We start from the raw sequence: 23,628 nt of genomic DNA on the forward strand, positions 1-23,628 counted from the left end.
AAATTCTTCTTCACTGGTATCTTATGGCTACGTTTGCATTGTAAAAACAAACATAAGATACGTTCGGGTAAAAAACTTAATTAAGAGCTTATAACAATAAGCACTTATTGCGTAAGTGCTTATTTATAAGTTAATTTGAGGAATTTATTGAAATAAATTGAAAATATGTTATAGATAAGCATAAACTTTTATTCATAAGCTAATCTAAACAACTTATGAAACTAAGCTCAAAATAGCTTATAGTAATAAACTATAAGCTATTTACATAAGTTTTCCCAAACATCTTCATAATCACTTATGCTTATAAGATAAACTCAACTAAGTTATTTTAAATGAAGTCATACACCAACTTGCTGCAATGTTGAAAAGGTTTAGAGTTGGAGCTTGTACTGCATAATGCATTTTCTACTCAGAAATCAGAAATTCAGAATATTGGAAGCCTTAAAATACAAGCCGCGTGTGGCTCGTGCTCACATACTATTATATTAATCAATTATCACCACTGCCAACTCAATTTAATAACAAACAAAAGTCAAAAACCAAACACATCCCATGTCTCGATTCACAGTTTTCCTTGTCGTTGTTCTTCAGAAAACTCAGCTCTAATCCTGAAACTTTCATCAAATGGGTATCTTAAAATTCTACTCTTTCCCCTTAACATGTTGATGTGTGCTTGATCAATGATCATCATCTCTTAACAAGTGGAAAAAAATTCATGGCACCCAGAATTCTTTCCCTTCTTATATCCCTCTTGTTCATTTCAACTTGTGGCAGTGTCCAACATCATGAAGAGGATGGCTTCATCTCTGTGGTGATATCTGATAAGGGCCTTGATTTTGCTAAGGATTTTGTGATAGACAAGGCTGTTGCCTCTATAGTTCAATCTCAGCTGCCAGAAATTGAGAAGACTGTCAAAGTTCCACTTGTTGGAAAAGCTAACGTGATTCTTTCTGATATCACAATCAACGATATCCAAGTTAGTTCTTCATCTGTTAACACAGGAGACACAGGAATTGTTCTTGTCATTTCAGGTGCAACTGCTAATCTGACCCTGAAGTGGAGGTACACTTGCAGCAGTTGGTTAGTCCCAGTTGGAATTTCAGATAGTGGAACAGCTACTGTGAAGGTATACTTAATAATACTACTCAGTTTTGGACTTGGTGCAATCCTTTTTATCTGGATTCAACTCCTCTAATGTGAGGGAGTGATTTTAGAGAGTGAAGTAAGCAATTACAACTTATATTGTGATTATATATTTGCATTTGCATATGTACTATCGAATATGAAGTTAATTGCTCAATCAGTAGTCATTATGACTTACTTTACTCTTTAAAGCGATTAGCTTACGTTAGAGGTGTTAAATCCCATTTATCTTTCTCTAAAGCTGTTTTGTTTTGATGGCTTATAGTTTACATAGTTTCTTTGTGCTTTAACTAAAGAAGGTTTGACCTTGAACTAAATAATACATGTTTTCCATAAGTAGGTTGTTTTGGTCAATTGTGTGTTTGGAAATTCGGTAGGTTTCCATGTTGAGGGAAGAAAAGATTCTGGAAAGTTTAACCGTGGATCCAAGTACATTATGAATTTGGTTAGCCTGGTTGTCCTAGGGAAGCTATAAAGAGGTTATTGTTGATTTTGCATTTTCCCCCTTCCTGCATCTGGAACTAGATCAACTTTTAGAAGCATATCCAAGTTGATATAATTGAAAGTAAAGATATTAAAAAAAAAGGTATATGGTTAATAGTTAAACTTTACAAGACATGTATTTTAGTATCCGATAGGCAAAAACCTGTAAGAATAATTTACTTTTAATGCAGATAGTTGTTTTTTCCCCTGTTCAGTCAATGATATCGCTTACTTAGTTGTGTTGTGCTATGTTTTTGAAAGGTTGAAGATTTGCAAGTGGGGCTTACTGTAAATTTGAGGAACCAAGAAGGAACGCTTAAGTTGAACCTCTTAGATTATGGATGCCATGTAGGAGATTTGACTATAAAGTTGAACGGTGGAGCAGCTTGGCTTTACCAAGTGTAAGCAGTTTTCTTAAAACATGTTTTATGATTCTGTGAGCTCTTCACTCATGCTATATTCTATAGAATGGTGATCTTTTACTGCGGATTGGTTTCTACATTTACATAGGGAAAACATTGACAATCAATTATAATCCCAGAGCTATTTTTCAATTTTGTTCTCTAATACTCAATGCTTCAGTAAATATGACATGAAACTGGGAGGCAGAGAAGAGTGTCACGTTTGGGAGCCCTAGAATCAATTCTCATTGACCTGAACCACTTTTAGATGGTTATATAGATGTTTGACAGTCGACTTAAAGAATTGATCTGCGGAGAAGCTAGAGAGAGTAGCTTCTGCAGTGGCCATAATCAATTATGAGATCTCATAACTGTATTTCACAACATTACTGTATAGAAATAACTTGTCCCAAAAATATATCCAAACATATATCACTTCACTTTCAACTCTCTTTAACTCGCGTTTACCATAATCAATACTATCCAAAACCAACTCTGACAACACTAATCGAAGCACGCACTCAATAACAAAAATGGGGGAATATAAAGCTATATTTCCTCGGTTCATATGAGTCAATTTCTCTTCGAAAGGGACAAAACTTGACTTACATTTTGTGCCCCTGTATATATATTTGTTAATAGTTGAGGATATTGTTTTAAGAATACTTTTTTTATTGCAGGCTTGTAGATGCTTTTGAAGGGAACATAGCATCTGCTGTTGAAAAGGCCATTTCTAAGAAAATAACAGAAGGGATAGCAACCCTTGACAATTCATTACAATCTCTTCCGAAGACAATCTCATTAGACAAAACTGCTGTTCTAAATGTTTCTTTTGTGGACAATCCTGTTCTGAGTAATTCTTCTGTTGAACTTGCAATTAATGGCTTATTCACAGGGAGAAACGATGTTTTAGTAACTGAAGAATACCACAAAAGATCAGAAGTTTCTGTTTCCTATGGTAGTGTACCAAAGATGATAAAGATTTCATTACATGAAAATGTTTTCAAATCAGCTTCCATAGTTTACTTCAATGTAAGTTTCTGAAATTTTCAGTTTATTGTTTTGCATGCTTTAGACTTTGTTTGGATGCGGACTAAAGAGCACTTATTGAAGCTTATCTACTAGGAAAAGCACTAGATTACCTCCAATAAGTGCTTTTTTGTCTGCATCCAAACGGTTTCTTAGTCCAATTACTGGAGTTTTCCCTTTTTTTAAGTTAATCTTTCTCCATGATGTATAATAGCTTCTTAGTACTTGTTGCATAGCTTCTACCTTAATATTTCTCATGACTTGTTTCTGATTCAGTCATGGCATTACTAATTGGGTGGCACCAGTTAACTATTTTCACTTCAAAAATCTTATTGGATGCTTTTGCATTATTAAAGACTGAATTATAGTTTTGATAGTTCATGTTGTTCTTGTGCTCAGGCAGATAAGTTGCAATGGATTGTTGATGAACTACCTGATCAGGCGTTTTTGAACACTGCTGAATGGAAAATCCTTATTCCGCAATTATACAAGCTATATCCAAATGATGACATGAATCTTAATGTCTCTATAACCTCTCCACCAGTTATAGAAGTGTCAGATCAAGATATTGGTGCTACCATTTTGACAGATATAATAATTGATGTTCTGGAAGCTCATGAAGTGATTCCTGTTGCATGCATCTCAGTGGTATGCTTAATTAACTCAATATACTTAAGGATAGTTTAATTTTTTTTTGAATCTTACATTGATTTAGCTACCAACTATCCTAAAAACTTAAGCTGTTGAGTGAAGATACATGAATGATTTTATATTGTACTTCTAACGCGTCCCCTTACGCAAGAGCTTATTGGGCCTGAAGGATGACAATGCTCTGGACTACATGGTCATATAGAGTACAAACTCTGATACCATGTCATGAACTAACTGTTCCAAAAGTTTAGGTTATTGGGTGAAGACACCTGATGCTTTTATATTATACTTCTAACAAGTATCCTTCATAATGTACCCCTTTTCTACATTTTGTCTAAGCTATATATGGAATTCAAGCTTTTCTCCCTTTTTGTCATCAGATTGTCATATACTAGCCTCATTCTGATCTTCTTCTGACAATTTTTCGAGTTGCCAATCTTTTCATGTTATGCCTAAGATCCTAATCCTACTTATCAGATTCTATTTCTTTTGTTAGTTAAAGAGGTTATGATGATGACATGATCATTATCATAACATGTCCCATTAATCTTGCTTGTTTCTGATACAGGAAATTAGTGCTACGTTTGCTGTGGGAGTCATAGGAAACAATCTTGCTGGTTGGCTTAAACTAAGGAAATTTTCTACATACTTAAGATGGAGCAAAATAGGGAAAGCACATGCATACAATTCAGGTAAGTTAGAATATGAAATTGAAATGTGCATGCACAACCATTCTAATTTCTATGTATATATGCTTGTTAAACCTTAGTTATTGTATATATCCAGATTATTATTAATCTTACCCTTTAACTTTAAACATTTGCAGTCACTAACGTCAAGTATCCTCAAAACTGTGCTCATACCATACCTGAATTTGCAGTTACAGAAGGGAATTCCACTGCCAAATCTTAATGGGTTTTCCCTTGAGAATGCTCGTATCTTGTATTCTCCACCATGGATTGGAGTGTTTAGTGACGTTTCCTTCTCAGGAGACTACTATCTTACACAGCTTGCATCTAATGTATCACAAAGTTTTTCTCAGAGTGTACTTTATTAATAAGGGAATGAATAACTAGTTATTGTTAAGATTGCTATCTTGGAATCAGCTTCTTGTATATATTCCCTCTTTGGTGTAGCTTTGGGTTTAGTCCTTTAGACATTACTCTGTCCTGTGTTGTTGAAAAATTGTCAACAGTGAATCCTCCTTTTGGGAATGCTGTAGAGGCTCTTAGTTATTATTTGAACAAGAGGTTGATATTTTTATTTGTAAATTTATGCAAATAATGCTATTACTTATGTAAGAAGGAACACTTTTCAGAAATAAACATTTTTTTCTCTGCCCTACTTTTGAATGTAGGAAAAAACTACAAATTGTGTGATGGCAGGTTACAAAAGTATAGCATGCCTTGGATATGACATTTTTATCAGATATTTTTAAATTAACCAGAACTGGAACTCAAGCTGTACTCTTCAAACATAGCTAAATAATTCAGTGCATGTTTGTATACATGGGAAAACCACGGTGAGCTAAAATCACAGTGGACAAAAGCAACTTCTATTAGCTTTTGGGGCTGTCCACTGTGGTTTTTCACCGTGTATTCAAGCATGTACTTAGAAAGTGATTCTACAAGATGATTTAAGTTAATGGGATTTTTGGAATTACGTAGGTAGATCATTAACCAAGTTTGCAGAAAATAAAACAGCTTTATCATTTCAAAGCTTTTGTGGAAAAACCATATCTCTAAACTTCAAGTTTCCAATCCAATAAAAAAGGAAACAGTATTTTTCATTTTCTATCCCATCCATAACATTTTTTAAGTGAATTCCAGTACAACCATTTGCATTGATTTAGAAGTCTTGTCTGCTAGACTTAGGTGTGTCTTGACCGGTGTCCAGATTAAGCATATTGAAGTTTAACAATGTTTTAAAGTACATTTTTTCTTACGTTTAAAATTCCCAGAATCACTTAGAATAAGGAAAACTACTCCTAGTTGCTTATTCTAGAACCTTTCTACCCTGCATGTAGGAATCTGCTGAGTTTTCAAATACACACTTAATTGAGGAAGCAAAACTTAACACAGACCCAAATTCTGATAAAATCTCACTTAAAATGCATGAAAGTAATCTTACTATATTTTATAGAACTTATATATAACAAAGTGAATCAAAACATTATACATTCATATTACAAACTCACAACCCCAAGTCAAATTACATAAAAAAAGAGTGACAAAAACTCTGAAGCTCCTTTATTTTTTAAGAATAGTAGATAAAAATAAAAGAGAAAATAGTTGCTACAAGGTTATGACATCTGCACCAATTGATTCAATGTTCCATGAGTCCTCCTCTTTGTCCTCCTTTTCAGCTTCTTATTTGGCTGACCAAAACCAATACTTTCAAATATGGCAGAGTTTGAAGCCAATGGGGAAATGTATCCTCTATTTGGTTGTTTCCAAGATCTAAAAACTCCAACTCTGTGCAGTGAGACAAAGATTCAGGCAGAGGGCCTTCTAATTGGTTTCCATTGAAGTTTAGAGCCCTAAGCTTATTTTTCTTTGAAAAGTTACTTGGCAAAGTGCCATGAAGTTTGTTAATTTGCAGATCTAAAACTTCAAGGGATGGTAATTTTCCAAGGCCCCGTGGGATGCTGCCCGTGAACTTGTTATGAGATAATTTGAGAACCTGAAGCCAACTTGCATTGCAAATTGACGTAGTTGAAACTAAGATCAAGGTATCTGAGTCGGTGCCTCCCTAATAATAAGGTTGAAAATTGAATCTGGAATGTTTCCTTGTAGCTTGTTGTAGCACAAATATATATCCTTTAAGGAATAAGATGAGATTGCACTTACATGCCCTGTGAACTTATTATATGCCAGACCTAATCCTACCAAAGATGGCAAAGATAAACACCATACAGGAATTGTCCCGTTTAGCAAGTTGTCATTTAAGTCTAACACAGTTAGGTTTGAAAACCTTGTTATCTTCTTGGGCAGTGGACCTTCTAGTTTATTATAAGAACAATCCAAGATAGAAAGTTGAGTCAAGTCAAACATAGAAGATGGAATTTGTCCTATGAAATTATTCTGGCCAAGAAATAGAGTTTTCAATTTTGTTAGACCACCAAACACATCTGGAATTTGACTGCTCAATTTATTGTATGAATGGTCCAAGAGAACGAGATGTTGAAGGTTTGACAGTGATGGTGGCAACTCGCCTCCTATGTTGTTAAAACTCAATTGTAATTTCTGAAAGCTGTTTGACTGAGGGAATACATCTGGAATTTGACCACTAAGATCATTTTAACTGAGGTCCAAAGAAGTTAGACATGGAAGGGTTAAAAGTGAGGATGGAATTGAACCATTGATGTTGTTGTAAGAGAGTCAAGGATGTAAGGTGTGAGAGATTAGAGAAGGAGGGAGGGATCAAACCTTGCAATTGACCACCTGAATAACTGATAGGTAATTTTTTCAAAACTAGAACTAAAACTCACATTTCATTCATGCTCTATTTAAGAGAATGGTGATCTTTTATTTCTGATGCTTTTCCAAATTTCCATGGGGAAACCTTTGACAATATTTACAATCCCCGAATCCCAGATTTATTTCTTAAATTTGGGATAGAACAAACTCTACCTCAAAAGCTAGCTTCAGGTGATGATTGTTCCAATTCTTTATAAGAATTATTCTATCCATGTTTCTAGTTGATAGGAGACCTTAACACACCACCAAGCCTAGGGCTAGACATATGGAGTGTGAACTTTATAGAACTGGATATCAACGGGTATAGTTAAGCCTCGTGTGAATTCTAAAATTCTAAGCCTATTATTTTGATTCTGTTCTCTAATACTATATCTTTATGCCTTAGTAAAAAGTATGACATGAAACTGGGAAGGCAGAGAAGAGTGTCTCAATAACAAAAAAAATTATGGGAGAATATAAAACTATATTTCCTCGTTCATATGGGTCAATCTCTTCCGAAGACAATCTCATTAGACAAAACTCCTGTTCTTAATGTGTCTTTTGTGGACAATCCTGTGCAGTCACTGACTTTAAACATTTGCAGTCACTGACGTCAAGTATCCTCAAAACTGTGCTCATACCATACCTGAATTTGCAGTTACAGAAGGGAATTTCAATGCCAAATCTTAATGGTTTTTCCCTTGAGAATGCTCGTATCTTGTATTCACCATCATGGATTTGAGTGTGTAGTGATGTTTCCTTCTCAGGAGACTACTATCTTGCATCTGTATCACAAAGTTTTTCTCAGAGTGTACTTTATTAATAAGGGAATGAAAAACTTGTTATTTTTAAGATTGCTATCATGGAATCAGCTTCTTGTATATATTCCATCTTTGGTGTAGATTTGGATTTAGTCCTCTAGACATTACTCTGTCCTGTGGTGTTGAAAATTTGCCAAGAGTCAATCCTCCTTTTGGGAATGCTGTAGAGGCTCTTAGTTATTATTTGAACAAGAGGTTGATATTTTTATTTGTAAATTTATGCAAATATTGTTATTACATATGTAAAAAGGAATACTTTTCAGAAATAAACATTTTTTTCTCTGCCCTACTTTTGAATGTGGGAAAAAACTACAAATTGTGTGATGGCAGGTTACAAAAGTATAGCATGCCTTGGATATGACATTTTTATCAGATATTTTTAAATTAACCAGAACTGGAACTCAAGCTGTACTCTTCAAACATAGCTAAATAATTCAGTGCATGTTTGTATACATGGGAAAACCACGGTGAGCTAAAATCACAGTGGACAAAAGCAACTTCTATTAGCTTTTGGGGCTGTCCACTGTGGTTTTTCACCGTGTATTCAAGCATGTACTTAGAAAGTGATTCTACAAGATGATTTAAGTTAATGGAATTTTTGGAATTATGTAGGTAGATCATTAACCAAGTTTGCAGAAAATAAAACAGCTTTATCATTTCAAAGCTTTTGTGGAAAAACCATATCTCTAAACTTCAAGTTTCCAATCCAATAAAAAAGGAAACAATATTTTTCATTTTCTATCCCATCCATAACGTTTTTTAAGTGAATTCCAGTACAACCATTTGCATTGATTTAGAAGTCTTGTATGCTAGACTTAGCTGTGTCTTGACCGGTGTCCAGATTAAGCATATTGAAGTTTAACAATGTTTTAAAGTATATTTTTTCTTACGTTTAAAATTTCCAGAATCACTTAGAATAAGGAAAGCAACTCCTAGTTGCTTATTCTAGAACCTTTCTACCCTGCATGTAGGAATCTGCTGAGTTTTCAAATACACACTTAATTGAGGAAGCAAAACTTAACACTAACCCAAATTCTGATAAAATCTCACTTGAAATGCAAGAAAGTAATCTCACTAGATTTTATAGAACTTATATAGAACAAAGTGAATTAAAACATTACATTCATATTACAAACTCACAACCCAAAGTCAAATTACATAAAAAAGAGTGACAAAAACTCTAAAGCTCCTTTATTTTTTTGAGAATATTAGATAAAAGTAAAAGAGAAAATAGTTGCTACAAGGTTATGACATCTGCACCAATTGATTCAATGTTCCATGAGTCCTCCTCTTTGTCCTCCTTTTCAGCTTCTTATTTGGCTGACCACCGAACATCCTCACAAGCCATTGAGGCTTTCCAAGTGAGAATGCAGAACATCCCAAGCCAATTCCAAATACCATTCCACATCCATATCCTATGGCCACTGGTTTCCAACCAAATCCGAACTTCTCTTCCTTCAACAAGATTGGTGAAGGTGGAGAATGTTGTTCTGGGCTCACGTGGCATTTTTTTGACAATGGAAATCCACATAACCCCAAGTTCCCCTCATAGGAAACATTTAAAAATGTATTGAACTGCTTTCCTAGAGGTATCTCTCCAACTAGATGATTGTATGCAAGATTCAGAACCTCAAGAGAGTTCATATTGGTTAGTTCTGTAGGAATCCCACCAGTAAGCACATTTGAGGAGAGATCCAGTGATTCCAAGTTTTTCAAGTTTCCCATGGATCGGGGTATAGGACCAATGAGCCTGTTATAAGAAAGGTTGAGCCCTTTGAGTGCATGAAGCTGTCCAATAACATCTGGAATCTCTCCATCGAACATGTTTTTTGATAAATCAACATGTGCAAAGATGGTTGGAATTTTCATGAAAGTGATGGTGTTCTCTTTTAGTGTTACTGTCACAGTATCAGAAAAGTATGCAGATACATTATTTAATAATGTTTTCATGTATTCTACACTACCATCTTCTTCATCACGAATGTTGTTCTTCATGGCTTTAAAATTCTCGACATAGGCTTTTGGTATTGGTCCACTCAAGTTATTGCATGAGATGTCAAAAATCATTAAACTTGGAAATGGATGCTTGGTTTTTGTACCAACAATGAGACCGTGAAACTTATTGTCTCGCAAAACTAGTACTTCCAAATTTGGCAGAGATTGAAGCCAATGGGGAAATGTATCCTCTATTTGGTTGTTTCCAAGATCCAAAAACTCCAGTTCTGTGCAGTGTGACAAAGATTCAGGCAGAGGACCTTCCAATTGGTTTCCATTGAAATTTAGAGACCTAAGCTCATTTTCCTTTGAAAAGTTACTCGGCAAAGTGCCATGAAGTTTGTTCATTTTCAGATCTAAAACTTCAAGGTATGGTAATTGTCCAAGGCACTGTGGGATGCTGCCTGTGAACTTGTTATGAGATAATTTGAGAACCTCAAGTATACTTGCATTGCAAATTGACGTAGAGATGTCACCTTCTAGTTGGTTGAAACTTAGATCAAGGTAACGTAGAGATGTCAACAAGTTTTGAGAGTAGCTCAAGAAATTTAATGAATGTGTTTCAAGTAAACTGACAGAAGATAACTCCAATACTTCTAGGTTAGAGAAACTATAATTGACTTCAGATTTGAAGTTGAGTGATAATTGACTGTTCTCCGAAAGGGAAAGATAGTATAGGTGTTGAAGCTTGGAGAAAAGTTGGAAATTGAGGTGCCCACTCAAGTTGTTTGATGATAGACCTAAGCCTCTTAGATTCATAAGGTTGAAAATTGAATCTGGAATGTTTCCGTGTAGCTTGTTGTAGGACAAATATAGATACTTTAATGAATATGATGAGATTGCACTTATATGTCCCGCGAACTGATTCTTTTTCAGACCTAATCTTTCCAAAGATGGCAAAGATAGACACCATGAAGGAATTGTCTCATTTAGCAAGTTGTAATTCAAGTTTAACACAGTTAGGTTTGAAAGCCCTGTTATCTTCTTGGGCAGAGGACCTTCTAGTTTATTAGAAGAACAGTCCAAGTAAGAAAGTTGAGTCAAGTCAAACAATGAAGATGGGATTTGTCCTCTGAAATTATTATATCCAAGGTAGAGTGTTTTCAATTTGGTTAGCCCACCAAACACATTTGGGATTTGACCGCTAAATTTGTTGAATGAAAGGTCCAAGAGAATGAGATGGTGAAGGTTTGACAGTGATAGTGGCAACACCCCTCCTATTTTGTTTTCCCTCAATTGTAATTCTTGAAATCTGTTTGACTTAGGAAAAACATCTGGGATTTGGCCACTAAGATCATTCGAACTGAGATCCAAAGAAGTTAGAGATGGAAGGGTTAAAAGTGAGGATGGAATTGAACCATTGATGTTGTTGTGAGAGAGAGTCAAGGATGTAAGGTGTGAGAGGTTAGATAAAGAGGGAGGGATCGAACCTTGGAGTTCACATGCTGAAAGATCCAAGACACTGAGAGAAGAGCTGCTACAACTCAATTTTGGAAGTTGGCCTTGAAAGACTGGATTACGGGAAAAGTATAGGTGTTGAAGATTTGGTAAACAAAAAATGTCACTTGCCAAGTTTACCCTTAATCCAGTTGCTGAAAGACTAAGAGTAACCAAAGAGGAAGACATATTGAGTAGCCTAATTGAAGACATATTTGTTCCATCCATAACAAGTTCCCTCAAAGATGTTGCATTTTTCACCAGCCTCCTCCAAGTGGTTTCTTTCCACTTTAATCCATGACTGCTAGAGAGATCCAGTAAGGCTAATTTGGAAAGGTGTGATATTTGGGAAGGAATTTCACCTTCCAAGTGAGAAGCACTCAAGTTGAGGTGTGTGAGACTCACAAGACTACCAAACTGGGATGATAAAGGCGAAAAGTAGAAATCATTGAAAGCAAGGTTGAGTGTCTGAAGATGAGTAAGATGGAAAAGGGTACTATTGGGATGGATTTTACCTTCAAGCCCTGCACAGCTGAGGTCGAGGCCAATCACGTGACCAGAGACGCGGTCACACGTGACACCAAGCCATGAGCAGCAATCTGTTCCATTTTCCCATGTTGCTGTCTTATCTAGATAAGCATAAGTCTCTCGCACATCAAAGAGTAAAGGTGCAAAAGAAGCACCAATGGTGAAGGAAGCCTTAAATTGAAGCAAGGCAGAGCTTTGGTCGGGAAGACATGAGGAATGTGAAGAAGAGAAAGAAAAGGATGGAAATTCAAAAAGCAAACACAGAATGATTCCAAATAGCAATGAGAGATGCCCCATGAGTATGTCTGACAAGTGTTTGTGATTTAGTATTGAGCATGGAATGAATGGTAAGGAGCCATACTGATAAATATTTATAACCAAATTGAAAACAGAAAGATAAGAGTTTTTGTGGCTGCAAACTTAAGCTTTAGTTTGATGGATGGTTTTTCTTCTGTGTCCTACATGGAAATAAAACATGATTGATTCAATTTTTCTAGCCCATCCATTACGTTATTGATTGAGGTCATACTCATCCCACATGCTTCCATTTGCATTGACTTGGAAGTCTTTGTTTGTATTGATTTGTTTGAACTTTTAAGTTTCTTGAGCAAAGACCGATGGAATTCTGAAATGACACATGAAGGTGCAGAGAAAATATCACAATTTATTGAATTTAATTTAATTTTAATAGATCTTGCCACCATATTCATCTTTAGATATTAGTCTGTTTCACATATGAATATACATAAACAACTAATATTCTTTAGTGTACCGCATGGAAACAAAACATGTGATTCATTTTTTCTAGCCCATCTATGACGCTATGAGGTCATCCCACAGACTTCCATTCATATATTGACTTGGAAGTCTTTGTTTGCACTTTGCATTAATTGGTTTGAAGTTTCACCTCATAAAAAAAATTCAAAAAAAAATAAGTTCCACCATAATTTCTTATTTCTTCGAAATGCAATTTCTGATCTCAAACTTGCATGGAAATTAAAATTAAAAATAAAAAGAATTATGCTATAATATTACAGAGGTTAAAGTACATGTGGAGTGAAAAATGTGTAATTCTAGAGTTATTTCTTTAAAATTTGAGGCAGAACTAACTAACACTACTCTAAAATCTAGCTTAGGGGTTATGATTGTTATTTCCTTTATAAGAATTATTTTAGTCATGTTTCTAATTAATATGAGACCTTAACACCCCACACCTATGACTGAACATCTAGAGCGTAAAATTTGTAGGATCAGATATAAACGATTGGCTCATGTACGGATGACCCAATAAAATGACATAGGATAAACTCTTATGTCATCTTAAAATTCAGGTTATGGCTCTACTCCTAAACTAGCTTTTAGGGTAGTGTTAAACTCCTAATAATATTTTTAAATTTTGTTCTCTAATACTATATCTTTATGCCTTAGTAAGTATGACATGAATCTGGGAAGGCAGAGAAGAGTATCTAGCCTCATTAACAAAAAGAATTATGGGGGAATATAAAACTATATTTCCTGATTTCCTCGGTTCATATGAGTCAATTTCTCTTCTAAAGGGACAAAACTTGACTCACATTTCGTGCCCCTGCATATATATTTATTAATAGTTGAAGATATTATGTTAATAATCATAATATTTTATTTCAGGCTGGTAGATGCTTCTGCTATTGAAAAGCAACCCTTGAGAATTCATTACAATCTCATAACCATACCTGACTTTGGAGTTACATTAGAGAATCCCATTGCCAAATCTTTCTGGTTTTGGTTGGATTTAACCCTCTGTATACATTACATTATCTATCTTGAGGATGACTTGTGAAAAGTTTTGCCAACAGTTAATCCTCTTTACAGGAATGCCATAGAGGCTCTCTGTTATTATTTGAACCAAGAGATTGATATTTTTATTTGTAAATTTATGCAAATAATGTTATTACTTTGGTAAGAAAGAATGTTTTTCTGAAATGTACATCTATATCTCTTCCATGCTTTTGAATGTGGGGATAAAACTAAAATGGTGTGTGTTAGCATGTCTATAACTTAAGACAGGTAAGTGTTACACTTATTTATTTATGGGTTAGGCCCCACCAAATAAAGACAGAAACTTTTTAATTAAGAGTTAAATCCATTTAGTTTAGTAGATTTATTTTTTGGTTACAGTTTAGTAGATTAATTTCACATGGATTTAACCAATAAAAGTTGGAAAAAGTATTACTATTGCAACAAGAGTGTGAATTGTTTTCCATTTGGGCCGGCCAAAGTTGATAAAGACTACCCATCGGCCATTATTTTTTTTTAAGCAGTCAGAAGTAAATCAAGATAAATGTTAGACTTCTAAATTATAGTGAGTGGGCTTAATGTATTTGGGTCTAGGTTTGATTTTATCTATCTCTTAGATAGTTAGTACACACACTTAATATTCAAGTTAAATCACACAGTTCTCTGCTAGGGCACACTAAACTTGAGCAGCGCTGCCATCCCCTTTGGGGGTCTCCTCCCCCATTGGGGGGTCCCTCCTCCTCTAGGGAGGCCTCTTTCTGCTTATTAGAAGTTGTTCTCCCACATTAGGTGGGTTTCCTTCCACATTAGGTGGATTTCCTTCCACGTTTGGTGGATTTGATACCCAAATAAGTGGGTTTTTCCTTGTTTTAGTCTAGGTTTTCCTTCTCCCTTGGCCTCCACGACCTCCACCAGCCACCCATGCCTCCATGTTGGCCACCCACGCCGCCTCCATCTTCAACTGGATGTTCAGCTTCAAATCCAGTCGTGAATGTTAAAACCAGAGGAAGCTATGTCTCCGGTGAAGCCTCCACTTTCCAGAAGACTTTTCTAGCCGCATCTCCGCTACCCAAGCTAGACCAACCACCCATGAACCTCTTTCTGTCGGCGTTCTTGGTTGGAACGGGTAAGCTCTGTTTGGCTCTGTTTGAGGGTGTTAGTGGAGTTGGGTTCCTTGGTCCAAACTTGTGGCCATTGATCTGGATCCCACCAGCATCACCCCATGTGACTTACAAGTGCAACCGCCAACCTCCAATTGCAGCTGTCTTCCACGTGAAGCTCCTCTCACCTGGTCTTCCACGGTCCTCTCTTATGTTTGGAGCTTCGCTGTTAGCCGCTGCCGTTCCTATTCCGTCACTGTGCTGCCGCCCCTTCCCTGTGGTTGGCTAGGGTTTGGAGATTCAAGCTAGGGTTCTGCTGACCCATGTTCTCTTGGGCTTAGTCTCTTGGGCCTATTTCATCTTCGGTCTTTTGCAAGTAGTTTTTTTAATCTCCCTTAGACAAATATGATTTGTGTACTAAGGAGTCGTGGGCCTAATTGTTATGAACTATCTTGTAAGTTGTATTTGGGCTTATGGCCCAAGTTTCCTCATTCATTCAATGAATGATCGATTGTAAGTGTCGTTCGGCTATCTCTATTGAATGAACTTTGAACCTTTGACCAAAAAAAAAAAAAAAGATAGTTAGTACGGTTTGGTACTGAGGCCAGTTTTTATTATTAGAGTTTAGCCTATGTTAGGCTAGAGTTATTTTCTTAGTCGGTTAGTTTATTATAAACTAGTATATTTTACCCGTGCAATAATTTTTTTTTATTTGGTATTGTTTTTTCTAAAATTATTTATACGTATGAAAAGGAGAAATAACAATATTTTATGGGATCATTAGGTTTTTTTTTTGTCGATGTGTTAATTTATGTTTTTAATTGTGTTTTTTTTTGTCATAGGTTTTTTTTATGAGTTTATTTTTTTTATTTGTGTTGTTTGTCCTTGGTTATCTAATTGATGCTTTGGATTTATTCTTTTAATATAACAATTTTATTGTACTTTACAGATAGAAGTACTATTTTTTGCAAAATCTTATTTAATATCAAGTTTATCTTTTTGAGGTTCATAACTCATACTCCCTCCGTTCCTATTTAACTGTCCAGGAAGAGAAGAAACACACATATTAAGGAGTGCAATTAATTTTGTTGCTTTTTATAAAAGTATTATTTGATTTCCTATTTCACCTTTTAAAATGTATATTATCTTTCCTCATTTATTGTTCCTGCAAGGGTATTTTTTGGAAAAACATCATTTAATGCTCTCTTGAAACTCTAAGTGGACAGATATATATGAACAAATTTTTTTCTTCAAAGTGGACAGTTAATAACGAACGAAGGGAGTATGAAATAAATAATAATAAATTTATTTAAAATAATTTGAACTTTCCATATAATGACATTGATGAAGGAAGGTCAAGAGGAAGGGTTAGGGAGTTTTTTTTTTTATTGAATGACCTTTAACTTTTAATTTTTTTTATTAATATTAATTATCATTTTATTAATATTTCAACAAATCTAAACTAATCATATGTGTCTTATGAAATTCCTTATATATATTTGTTTAGTGATATCATATTTAATATTAATTTTGTCCTATGACATTCCATAACTCAAATGAATTAAATAATAATAAATTAGTTGAAAGTTATAAACTAACATTGATGGAGGACTTTCAAGGGAAAAGAGATAGAGATGGATTTTTTCTTTTGCATCACATGTTTGTGATATTGTGATAATATTTTGGTATTTATGTATAATTTTTTTTTAGTGATACCATATTCAATATTAAGTGTACTCTATGACATTTCATAAATCATATGAAATAAATAATAATAAATTTATTTAAAATAATTTTGAGGTTAGTAGTAGAAAGCTAGTATAGAATAACATTAATGGAGGAAGTTCAAGGGAGGGGTTTTTTTTGCATCACATGTTTGTGATAATTATTTTGGTATTTATTATGTATATTTTTTTAGTGATTTCATATTTAATGTTAATTTTTCCCCTATGACATTCCATAACTCATATGAATTAAATTGTAATAAATTCATTTAAGATAATTTTGAGGTTAATAGTAGAAAATTATAGACTAATTAACATTTAGATTTTTTTTATTGAATGGTCTTTACCTTGTAAAGTTTGTTGTCTTGCTGTTGTTTATTTTACTGGTTGCTGTTGATGTTGTTTTTTATGGTGATGTTGCTGGTGTTGTTGTACTGTTACGAAAATTACTGATTTCCTGTAGCTGTCTATTCCTGCTGTTGCTGGTGCCTGAGATTGCTGTTGCTATTATTCATAAAACTTTCCAGGCATGATGATGTTGCTGCTGCTACTGTCTTTATGTGGGTTGAGTGCACTTTTACAGAAGAATTTATGCTATATAGGTCCATGGTTTAGAGCTAGTGTTATACTTTTGTTTCAAGGATTGTAATACTTATTTGTACTAGTGCAGAACGTCTATCCCAGAATTATGGTACTCTTTTTCCTTGCTTGGCTTTTATCCCACTGGGTTTTCCAAGTAAGGTTTTAATGAGGCTCTTTCCTGGGATTCCGCCTAAGTCAGTCTGTGGGTTGGTGGTGGGTTTTAGCACAGTTGTTTTCACTGCTGCTTTTGGTTGTGCCTTTTTTGGTTGTACTTTGATCTTGCCGAGGTTGTTTCCCTCAGGCTATTTATAATAAACTTCATTCAACTTTCAAAAAAAAAATTATTACTTGATTAATGATTCAAAATATTTAAACTAATAATGTGTGTCTTATGAAATTTTCTAAGTTTTAATGTAAATTTTTTCCTATGAAATTTTTTAACTCATATTAAATCAATAAAGTATTTGTTTAAATATAAAATTTGTACTTTGTTAATATTAGGTTTTTCTATTCTTTATCATAAAATTAAGTAATGGTAAAAATTATAATTATATTAACGTTGATATATAAACTTGAAAGTAATAAATGTAAAAAATTAATAGTTCGTAGTTTTTTATTTGGTTACAAATAATTCATAGTTTTTTTATATTAAATCAAATATAAATTATAAAGTATGACAAAATCAAGTTAACCCCATATAAATAAAATTTCTACAATCTAAGTAAATTTGGACCTTCTCATTTTTTTCAGAAAAATAAGAGAAGTAGTAAGCTATGAATACTTATTTGTTAAAATGGACATTTGAAAATAATTTTCAATTAATAGTAGAAGTGTATAGAATGACATTGATGAAGGAAGTTCAAGAGGAAGAGATAGGAGAGTTTTATTTTTTATTTTTTATTGAGTGACCTTTAACTTTTAAGGTTTATTATTAATATTAATTATTAGTTGATTAATACTTCAACAAACCTAAACTAATAATATGTGTGTTATGGAGTTCATAACTAATATCATATTTAATATTAATTTTGACATAAGACATTCCAAAATGATATAAATTAAATAATAATAAATTAATTTAAAATAATTTTGACCTTAATAGTAGAAAGTTTGGTGCTGGTTTCTTGGGTTTTGTTTTGGTTTTGGGGCTCTTATGGGTGCTTGGGGTGGTTTAGAATTTTAGCTTGATCTTGTTTTGTTTTCTCTATGTTGGGTTTTCGCTGTTATTTGGGTTGGTTTTGCGTTTTTTTTTCCATTGTGGGATTGCTCTTCTCCTTTGAATTTGAATAAATCATTTTTGCTCTAAAAAACAAATAGTAGAAAGTTATATACTAACATTGATGGAGGAAGTTCAAGGAAATATCCAACGGTTGAAATTAAAAGTCTGTTGAATATTGAACACGTTTTGGAAAGTCACTTATGAAATAAAATGTATAATTACTTAAAAGCTCATCTCTGAGTGGTTATCGGTCGAGAGGTCTTGGTTCAAGGTGGGAGGTGCGTTCCTTCAAGTCCCTACTTGCCTGTGGGTTCCTCTCAGATGCGTTGGTCTTGCCAGGTAGGTCATTGATTTTCTGCTTGGTTCTATGGCCAAAGCCCTGTGTTCAGGCTCTCCTCCCTTGTTGTTGTTCCAATTTCTGTTTGGTTGCCTAGAGTGCGGGTGGGTGCAGATTCCTTGGCAATTGGGGCATTCCCTTGCTCCTCTTCCCTCGCCACTGGGGCTGTTCTTTCTTCAGACAGTGCTCAACGGTGGTATGTTGGCTTGCCAAGCTGAAGTGATGGACAAGATTCTTCTGCTAATGGTTTGGATTTATGAAGTTTACCTAAGTGTCGCGGTCGTCCCAAAAAGGATGGTGGAGGTCCTCGGGCTTTTGGTAATGTGGGGGAAGGTGCGGCCACCATTGAAGGCCCTTCACCGTTGTCTCCCCGCCCTCGTGGGCGGCCAAGAAAGGTGAGGAATCCGGGGGTAGAGCTGGAGCTTGGGAATTGTTCTTCTGTAGGCCATGGGGTGGAGGTTTTGGGCCCTTAGTGTAATCAGTTGGTGCTGGTTGAGCCGCCGTCTCCTAACGGCCCTTCGGGGGTTATGACGAGGGCGAGGTCGGCGTTGGCTATAGGTAAACAGATGGGAATGACTTACGACTGTTCTGATGAGGTTGCCCTCCAAGGTATAGCGAAAAATATTAGGTCCCATAGGTTGTTACATAGCTGATTGGTTGACGCGTTTTGGCTAGTTGTTCGGCCTTTGTCTATAGGTTTTTTGTTCGCTTTGTTGACGTTTGTGGGTATGTTTTTTTCTTCTTCTTTGAGCCTATAGTTGATTGTTGGTTAGCTTTTTGTTGCACTAACCTTCCTTCATTTTCCCATTGTACTCCTCTATGCTTGGCTCTTCAAGTAATTGATTTATATATATATATATATATATATATATTTTGCTGTAAAAAAACGAATATATGAAACATTGTTTGTTGATAGACTATTTTACCCTCGGGGTTTAATTAACTTATTAAATAAAAAATTAAGTTTAAAATAATTATACTTAAATGTCATTAATCATTTAATCTTTTTTACATAAAATAATTTATACTTTAAATATTCCAATAATTTTAAAAAATTAAATCAAATTGAAACTTGTATACAAATAGTTCAAATAATGATGTGCTAATAAACATCTTTACATTTATCTTTCTCTTATAAAAAATCATCAATACTTATTGTGTTATAACAATTGCATAGTCATTCAAAGAATAATAAAATTCATGTTTAAGTTCAGAAAAATCAAACGGCAAGACAAACATTTAAATTTAAAATTAAAATTCAAACAACAATAATTACTATAAAAAATAATAAAGATTATTCTTAAATATATTAAAATGGTAATGGTGGAGTAATGAATTTAAATTGAAACTAAAAGTTAGTATTTAAAAAAAATCTATTTATATTATGATTGAGTTTTTGAAAACAAAAAATTAAGATTGAAATAATTTAACTTGAATGTTATTATTAATCCTTCAAATTTTTTTTTAATTTAAGCATTTACTTTCAATAGAAAAAATAAACAAATATGAAACAAAAATCACAAAATAGAGTTGATAGATAAAAGGAATGAGAAGGTAAAGTAAAATCGAAAACTGAAAAAAAATAATGTAAAATTAGTGACTACATTCATAGTATAAATGACACCTAAAAATGACATAAATTGAATTAAACTTAAGGTAGATGATGAAGATGACAACACCACACCAAGTTGTAAGATAAAAATAAAGGTGACTCTCATTTAGTCGACTAAGTTCATAATAAAACAATAAAAATTACGAAAAATGTAAGAAACTTACATGTTTTCAAGATGTAACTTTGGAAGAATAGAAAACAACAATAGAAAAATCTAAAAGAAGAAACAAATTGAAACTAAATCATTGAAGTGTAAAAGGAGAAAAAATGCTTCATTGTGCTGGATTAGATAAAAGATTATCATTGGTCAACTAAGTTGATGATAAATTATTCAAATTAAAAAAAAGCAAGAAACTTACATTGGTTGAAGGTTAAACTGTCAAAGAAATTTAAGCAAACATCATAGCATTGTGCAAGAAAAATAATGAAACACAATTAGAGAAATGATCAAGAGATGACTCTAACAATTTATGAAGAAAAAGTTTTTTTGAAACAAAATAGAAGTTACGAACATATCATAATAATATTGATAATCAATAGCAAAGAACAAAACATGCATAAATTACAAAAGTAAAATAAAGTGTGTAACTTTCATCTATTGAATAAGCCATAACAACAAGCATATTGCGAATAAAGACTGGATCTTACAGGAGTGAGAGGTGAAGAATGAGAAAAAATAAGACTGTTTGGGAAGAACGTAGCATGAGAACAAAATCTGAAGAATAAATAATGGCGAAATCAGAACAGATTAACCAAAAGGGATAAATAAGGCGAGAAAAGAAGGGCTCTTACCGGATGGAAGATGATGATGGAGAAAAACGTCAATGTCTGAGAATGAAAAGTGATGAAGAAGAAGTGACCGGTGGAGAAGAAAAGATGCAAAAGGAAATTTTCCAGCCTGATGGAAGATTTTCTTGTGCTGGAATAATGCTGTTGGATAATCCAAATCAGAGAGATTTCATGTACATGAATGGGGCTGGAGATCAAAATGAGAGACGAAAATAGGTTGCAAGGGAATGAAAAGATGTTTTATATATGGGAGAAGAAGGAAAAGACTCTTGGTGATTTTGTAACCATAATCCATAATCAGGAGTTACAAAAACAACAAATAAAACGGTTAAGAATATGAAAAGATTGTACAAAGAATTTCATAAGAAAATGACCAACGGTTAGGATTAGAAGCAATGAATGACCAAGATTGATTTCATATTGCATTTCTCACAAATTTACGTATATGCCTATGGAAAAATTTCCACCCATGTGTATTAAAGTATTAAGTTACAGTTTTATCCTCAAGGTTGCAAAAACTTCTCCTTTATATAGATTATAGATTATAGATAGATAGATAGATATAGATAGATAGATTATAGATTATAGATAGATTATAGATATCTCTCTTCAATAATAAAGTTGTATCTTTGTCCATTCACCATGATTAAGTCAATTAATATTGAATATAATTGATACATTGTAATGGTGGCTAGACAAATTAAGAAAACTCAAACTTTCTGAAGCAATAATATGATGTTCATAGCATACACTTAAATTAATTATAGCAAGAAACAATTGGAAATAACATATCAAGAAAGGTGAAGAAACAAAGCAAAGTCATTTACGACACTATTAAGTTACAGTTTTACCCTCAAGGTTGCAAAAACTTCTCCTTTATATAGATTATAGATAGATATAGATAGATTATAGATTATAGATAGATTATAGATATCTCTCTTCAATAATAAAGTTTTATATTTGTCCATTCACCATGATTAAGTCAATTAATATTTAATATAATTGATACATTGTAATGGTGGCTAGACAAATTAAGAAAGCTCAAACTTTCTGAAGCAATAATATGATGTTCATAGGATACACTTAAATTAAGTATGCAAGCAACACTTGGAAATAACATATCAAGAAAGGTGAAGAAACAAAACAAAGTCATTTACGACACTATTGTTGTCCCGCTTCTCAGAATCATCTTTTTCTTCTTCTTCCTCTTCCTTCTCCTCCCCCCTCTTCGTCCTCTTCTATAGGAGTTGTACCACGTTGTACCACCTTACTTATGCCTTTCCCTTTCCCACTCCTGTCAATATATGCATTCAACAATAAATCAACTTGTGTATTGAATGGCCACAAATAGAGAAGAAAAACCGTTAGACTTATAAGAGAGTTAGTGGAAAGTCAGTACTTGTAATTGTTGTAGTGGAAAGGATTAGTGGAAAGTTTTTATTGGTATTGATATCATATTTTATGTTTAAACTGTCAACTTTTAATATTTATGATTAATGTCTTGTATATATCCTAACTAACTAATCATGCCCTCTAGAATTCCTTAACTGATATTAATTACTAATATGTAACCACTAAATTCTTTAATAACCACATATAAATGAAAAAGAGGGCATTGGAACTTATAAGAGAGCTCTTCCAAAATTAGGGCATTGAAATCTGTAAATTAATGAGTGACAATTGAATATATTTTTAATAGAAAGTAGAAGAGAGGTTTAGAAAATAATTAGGAGAGAATCACTAAGATAACAATATGAGAAGAGAATAAAATATATATTATAGTATTAGAGAACTTCTTGAGCCCGGAGATACTTCATAAGATGTCACTTTTTAAATCATGCACCCATACGAGGAATAAAATAAAGAAGATAACAAACTAATGTGAAAAAAATTGAATTGAGGAATAAAGATTGTATCTTACTAGAGTGGAAGAGGAGAAATGAGAACAAAGAAGACAACAACCTAATGTGAGGATAAATGAGAATAAAGAAGACAACAACCTAATGTGAAAAATAAATTGCAGAAAAATAAGTCTGAACTCTGAAGTCAAAACGCATAAAGAAGGGGAAAAAAGGAAAGGTTCTTACCACAGTTGGAGAGAACGATCTTGCTCTTTGTGGATTTCTTGATGTTAATAATCCATAACATAAGAACAAAACATGCATCAATGACAAAAGTACCGTAAAGTGGGTAACTTCTAACGATTTAGTTAGTGATAACAATATGCATATTACGAATAAACACTGAATCTTATCGCAGTGGAAGATGAGGAATGAGAAGAATAGATGAGAAAAAAGATGATCGGTTAAGAAGAACATATCTTGAGAACGAAATGTGAAGAAGAAATGATTATGAAATCATAATAAATAAATCAAAAGGGAGATAAAAGGAGAAAAGGGGCTCTTACCGGATGAATGATGATGATGGAGAAGAACATTAATGCCTAAGAATGAAAAATGATGAAGAAGAAGTGACTGACGAAGAAGAAATTTTTCTAACCTGATGGAAGATCTTATTGTGCAGAAATGGTGCTGTTGGAGAAT

At 33.7% G+C, this 23,628-nt stretch overlaps 2 protein-coding genes across 3 annotated transcripts; one reads left to right on the top strand and one right to left on the bottom strand.

The window, feature by feature from the left end:
• The first annotated feature begins 520 nt into the window (after window positions 1-520).
• Window positions 521-5,051, top strand: LOC130733062 (putative BPI/LBP family protein At1g04970). 2 transcript variants are annotated; one of them, XM_057585112.1, is made up of 6 exons: window positions 521-1,126; window positions 1,888-2,027; window positions 2,708-3,059; window positions 3,456-3,704; window positions 4,276-4,393; window positions 4,526-5,051. In XM_057585112.1, the coding sequence occupies exons 1-6, from the start codon at window positions 716-718 to the stop codon at window positions 4,762-4,764; spliced, it is 1,509 nt and encodes a 502-aa protein (XP_057441095.1). In that variant the 5' UTR covers window positions 521-715; the 3' UTR covers window positions 4,765-5,051. The 2 variants fall into 2 exon arrangements, with proteins under 2 accessions (XP_057441095.1, XP_057441094.1); XM_057585111.1 differs by having other exon boundaries at window positions 523-1,126; window positions 4,276-4,399; window positions 4,534-5,051.
• A 767-nt stretch (window positions 5,052-5,818) lies between these two features.
• Window positions 5,819-12,343, bottom strand: LOC130733060 (receptor-like protein 9DC3). The gene is made up of 2 exons (XM_057585110.1): window positions 9,103-12,343; window positions 5,819-5,851 (listed from the first exon to the last, which is right to left on the bottom strand). The coding sequence occupies exon 1, from the start codon at window positions 12,241-12,243 to the stop codon at window positions 9,232-9,234; it is 3,012 nt and encodes a 1,003-aa protein (XP_057441093.1). The 5' UTR covers window positions 12,244-12,343; the 3' UTR covers window positions 5,819-5,851; window positions 9,103-9,231.
• Window positions 12,344-23,628: the final 11,285 nt, after the last annotated feature.

Source organism: Lotus japonicus, chromosome 1 (assembly GCF_012489685.1).
Source record: "Lotus japonicus ecotype B-129 chromosome 1, LjGifu_v1.2".
In the NCBI taxonomy this organism is placed as follows: domain Eukaryota; kingdom Viridiplantae; phylum Streptophyta; class Magnoliopsida; order Fabales; family Fabaceae; genus Lotus; species Lotus japonicus.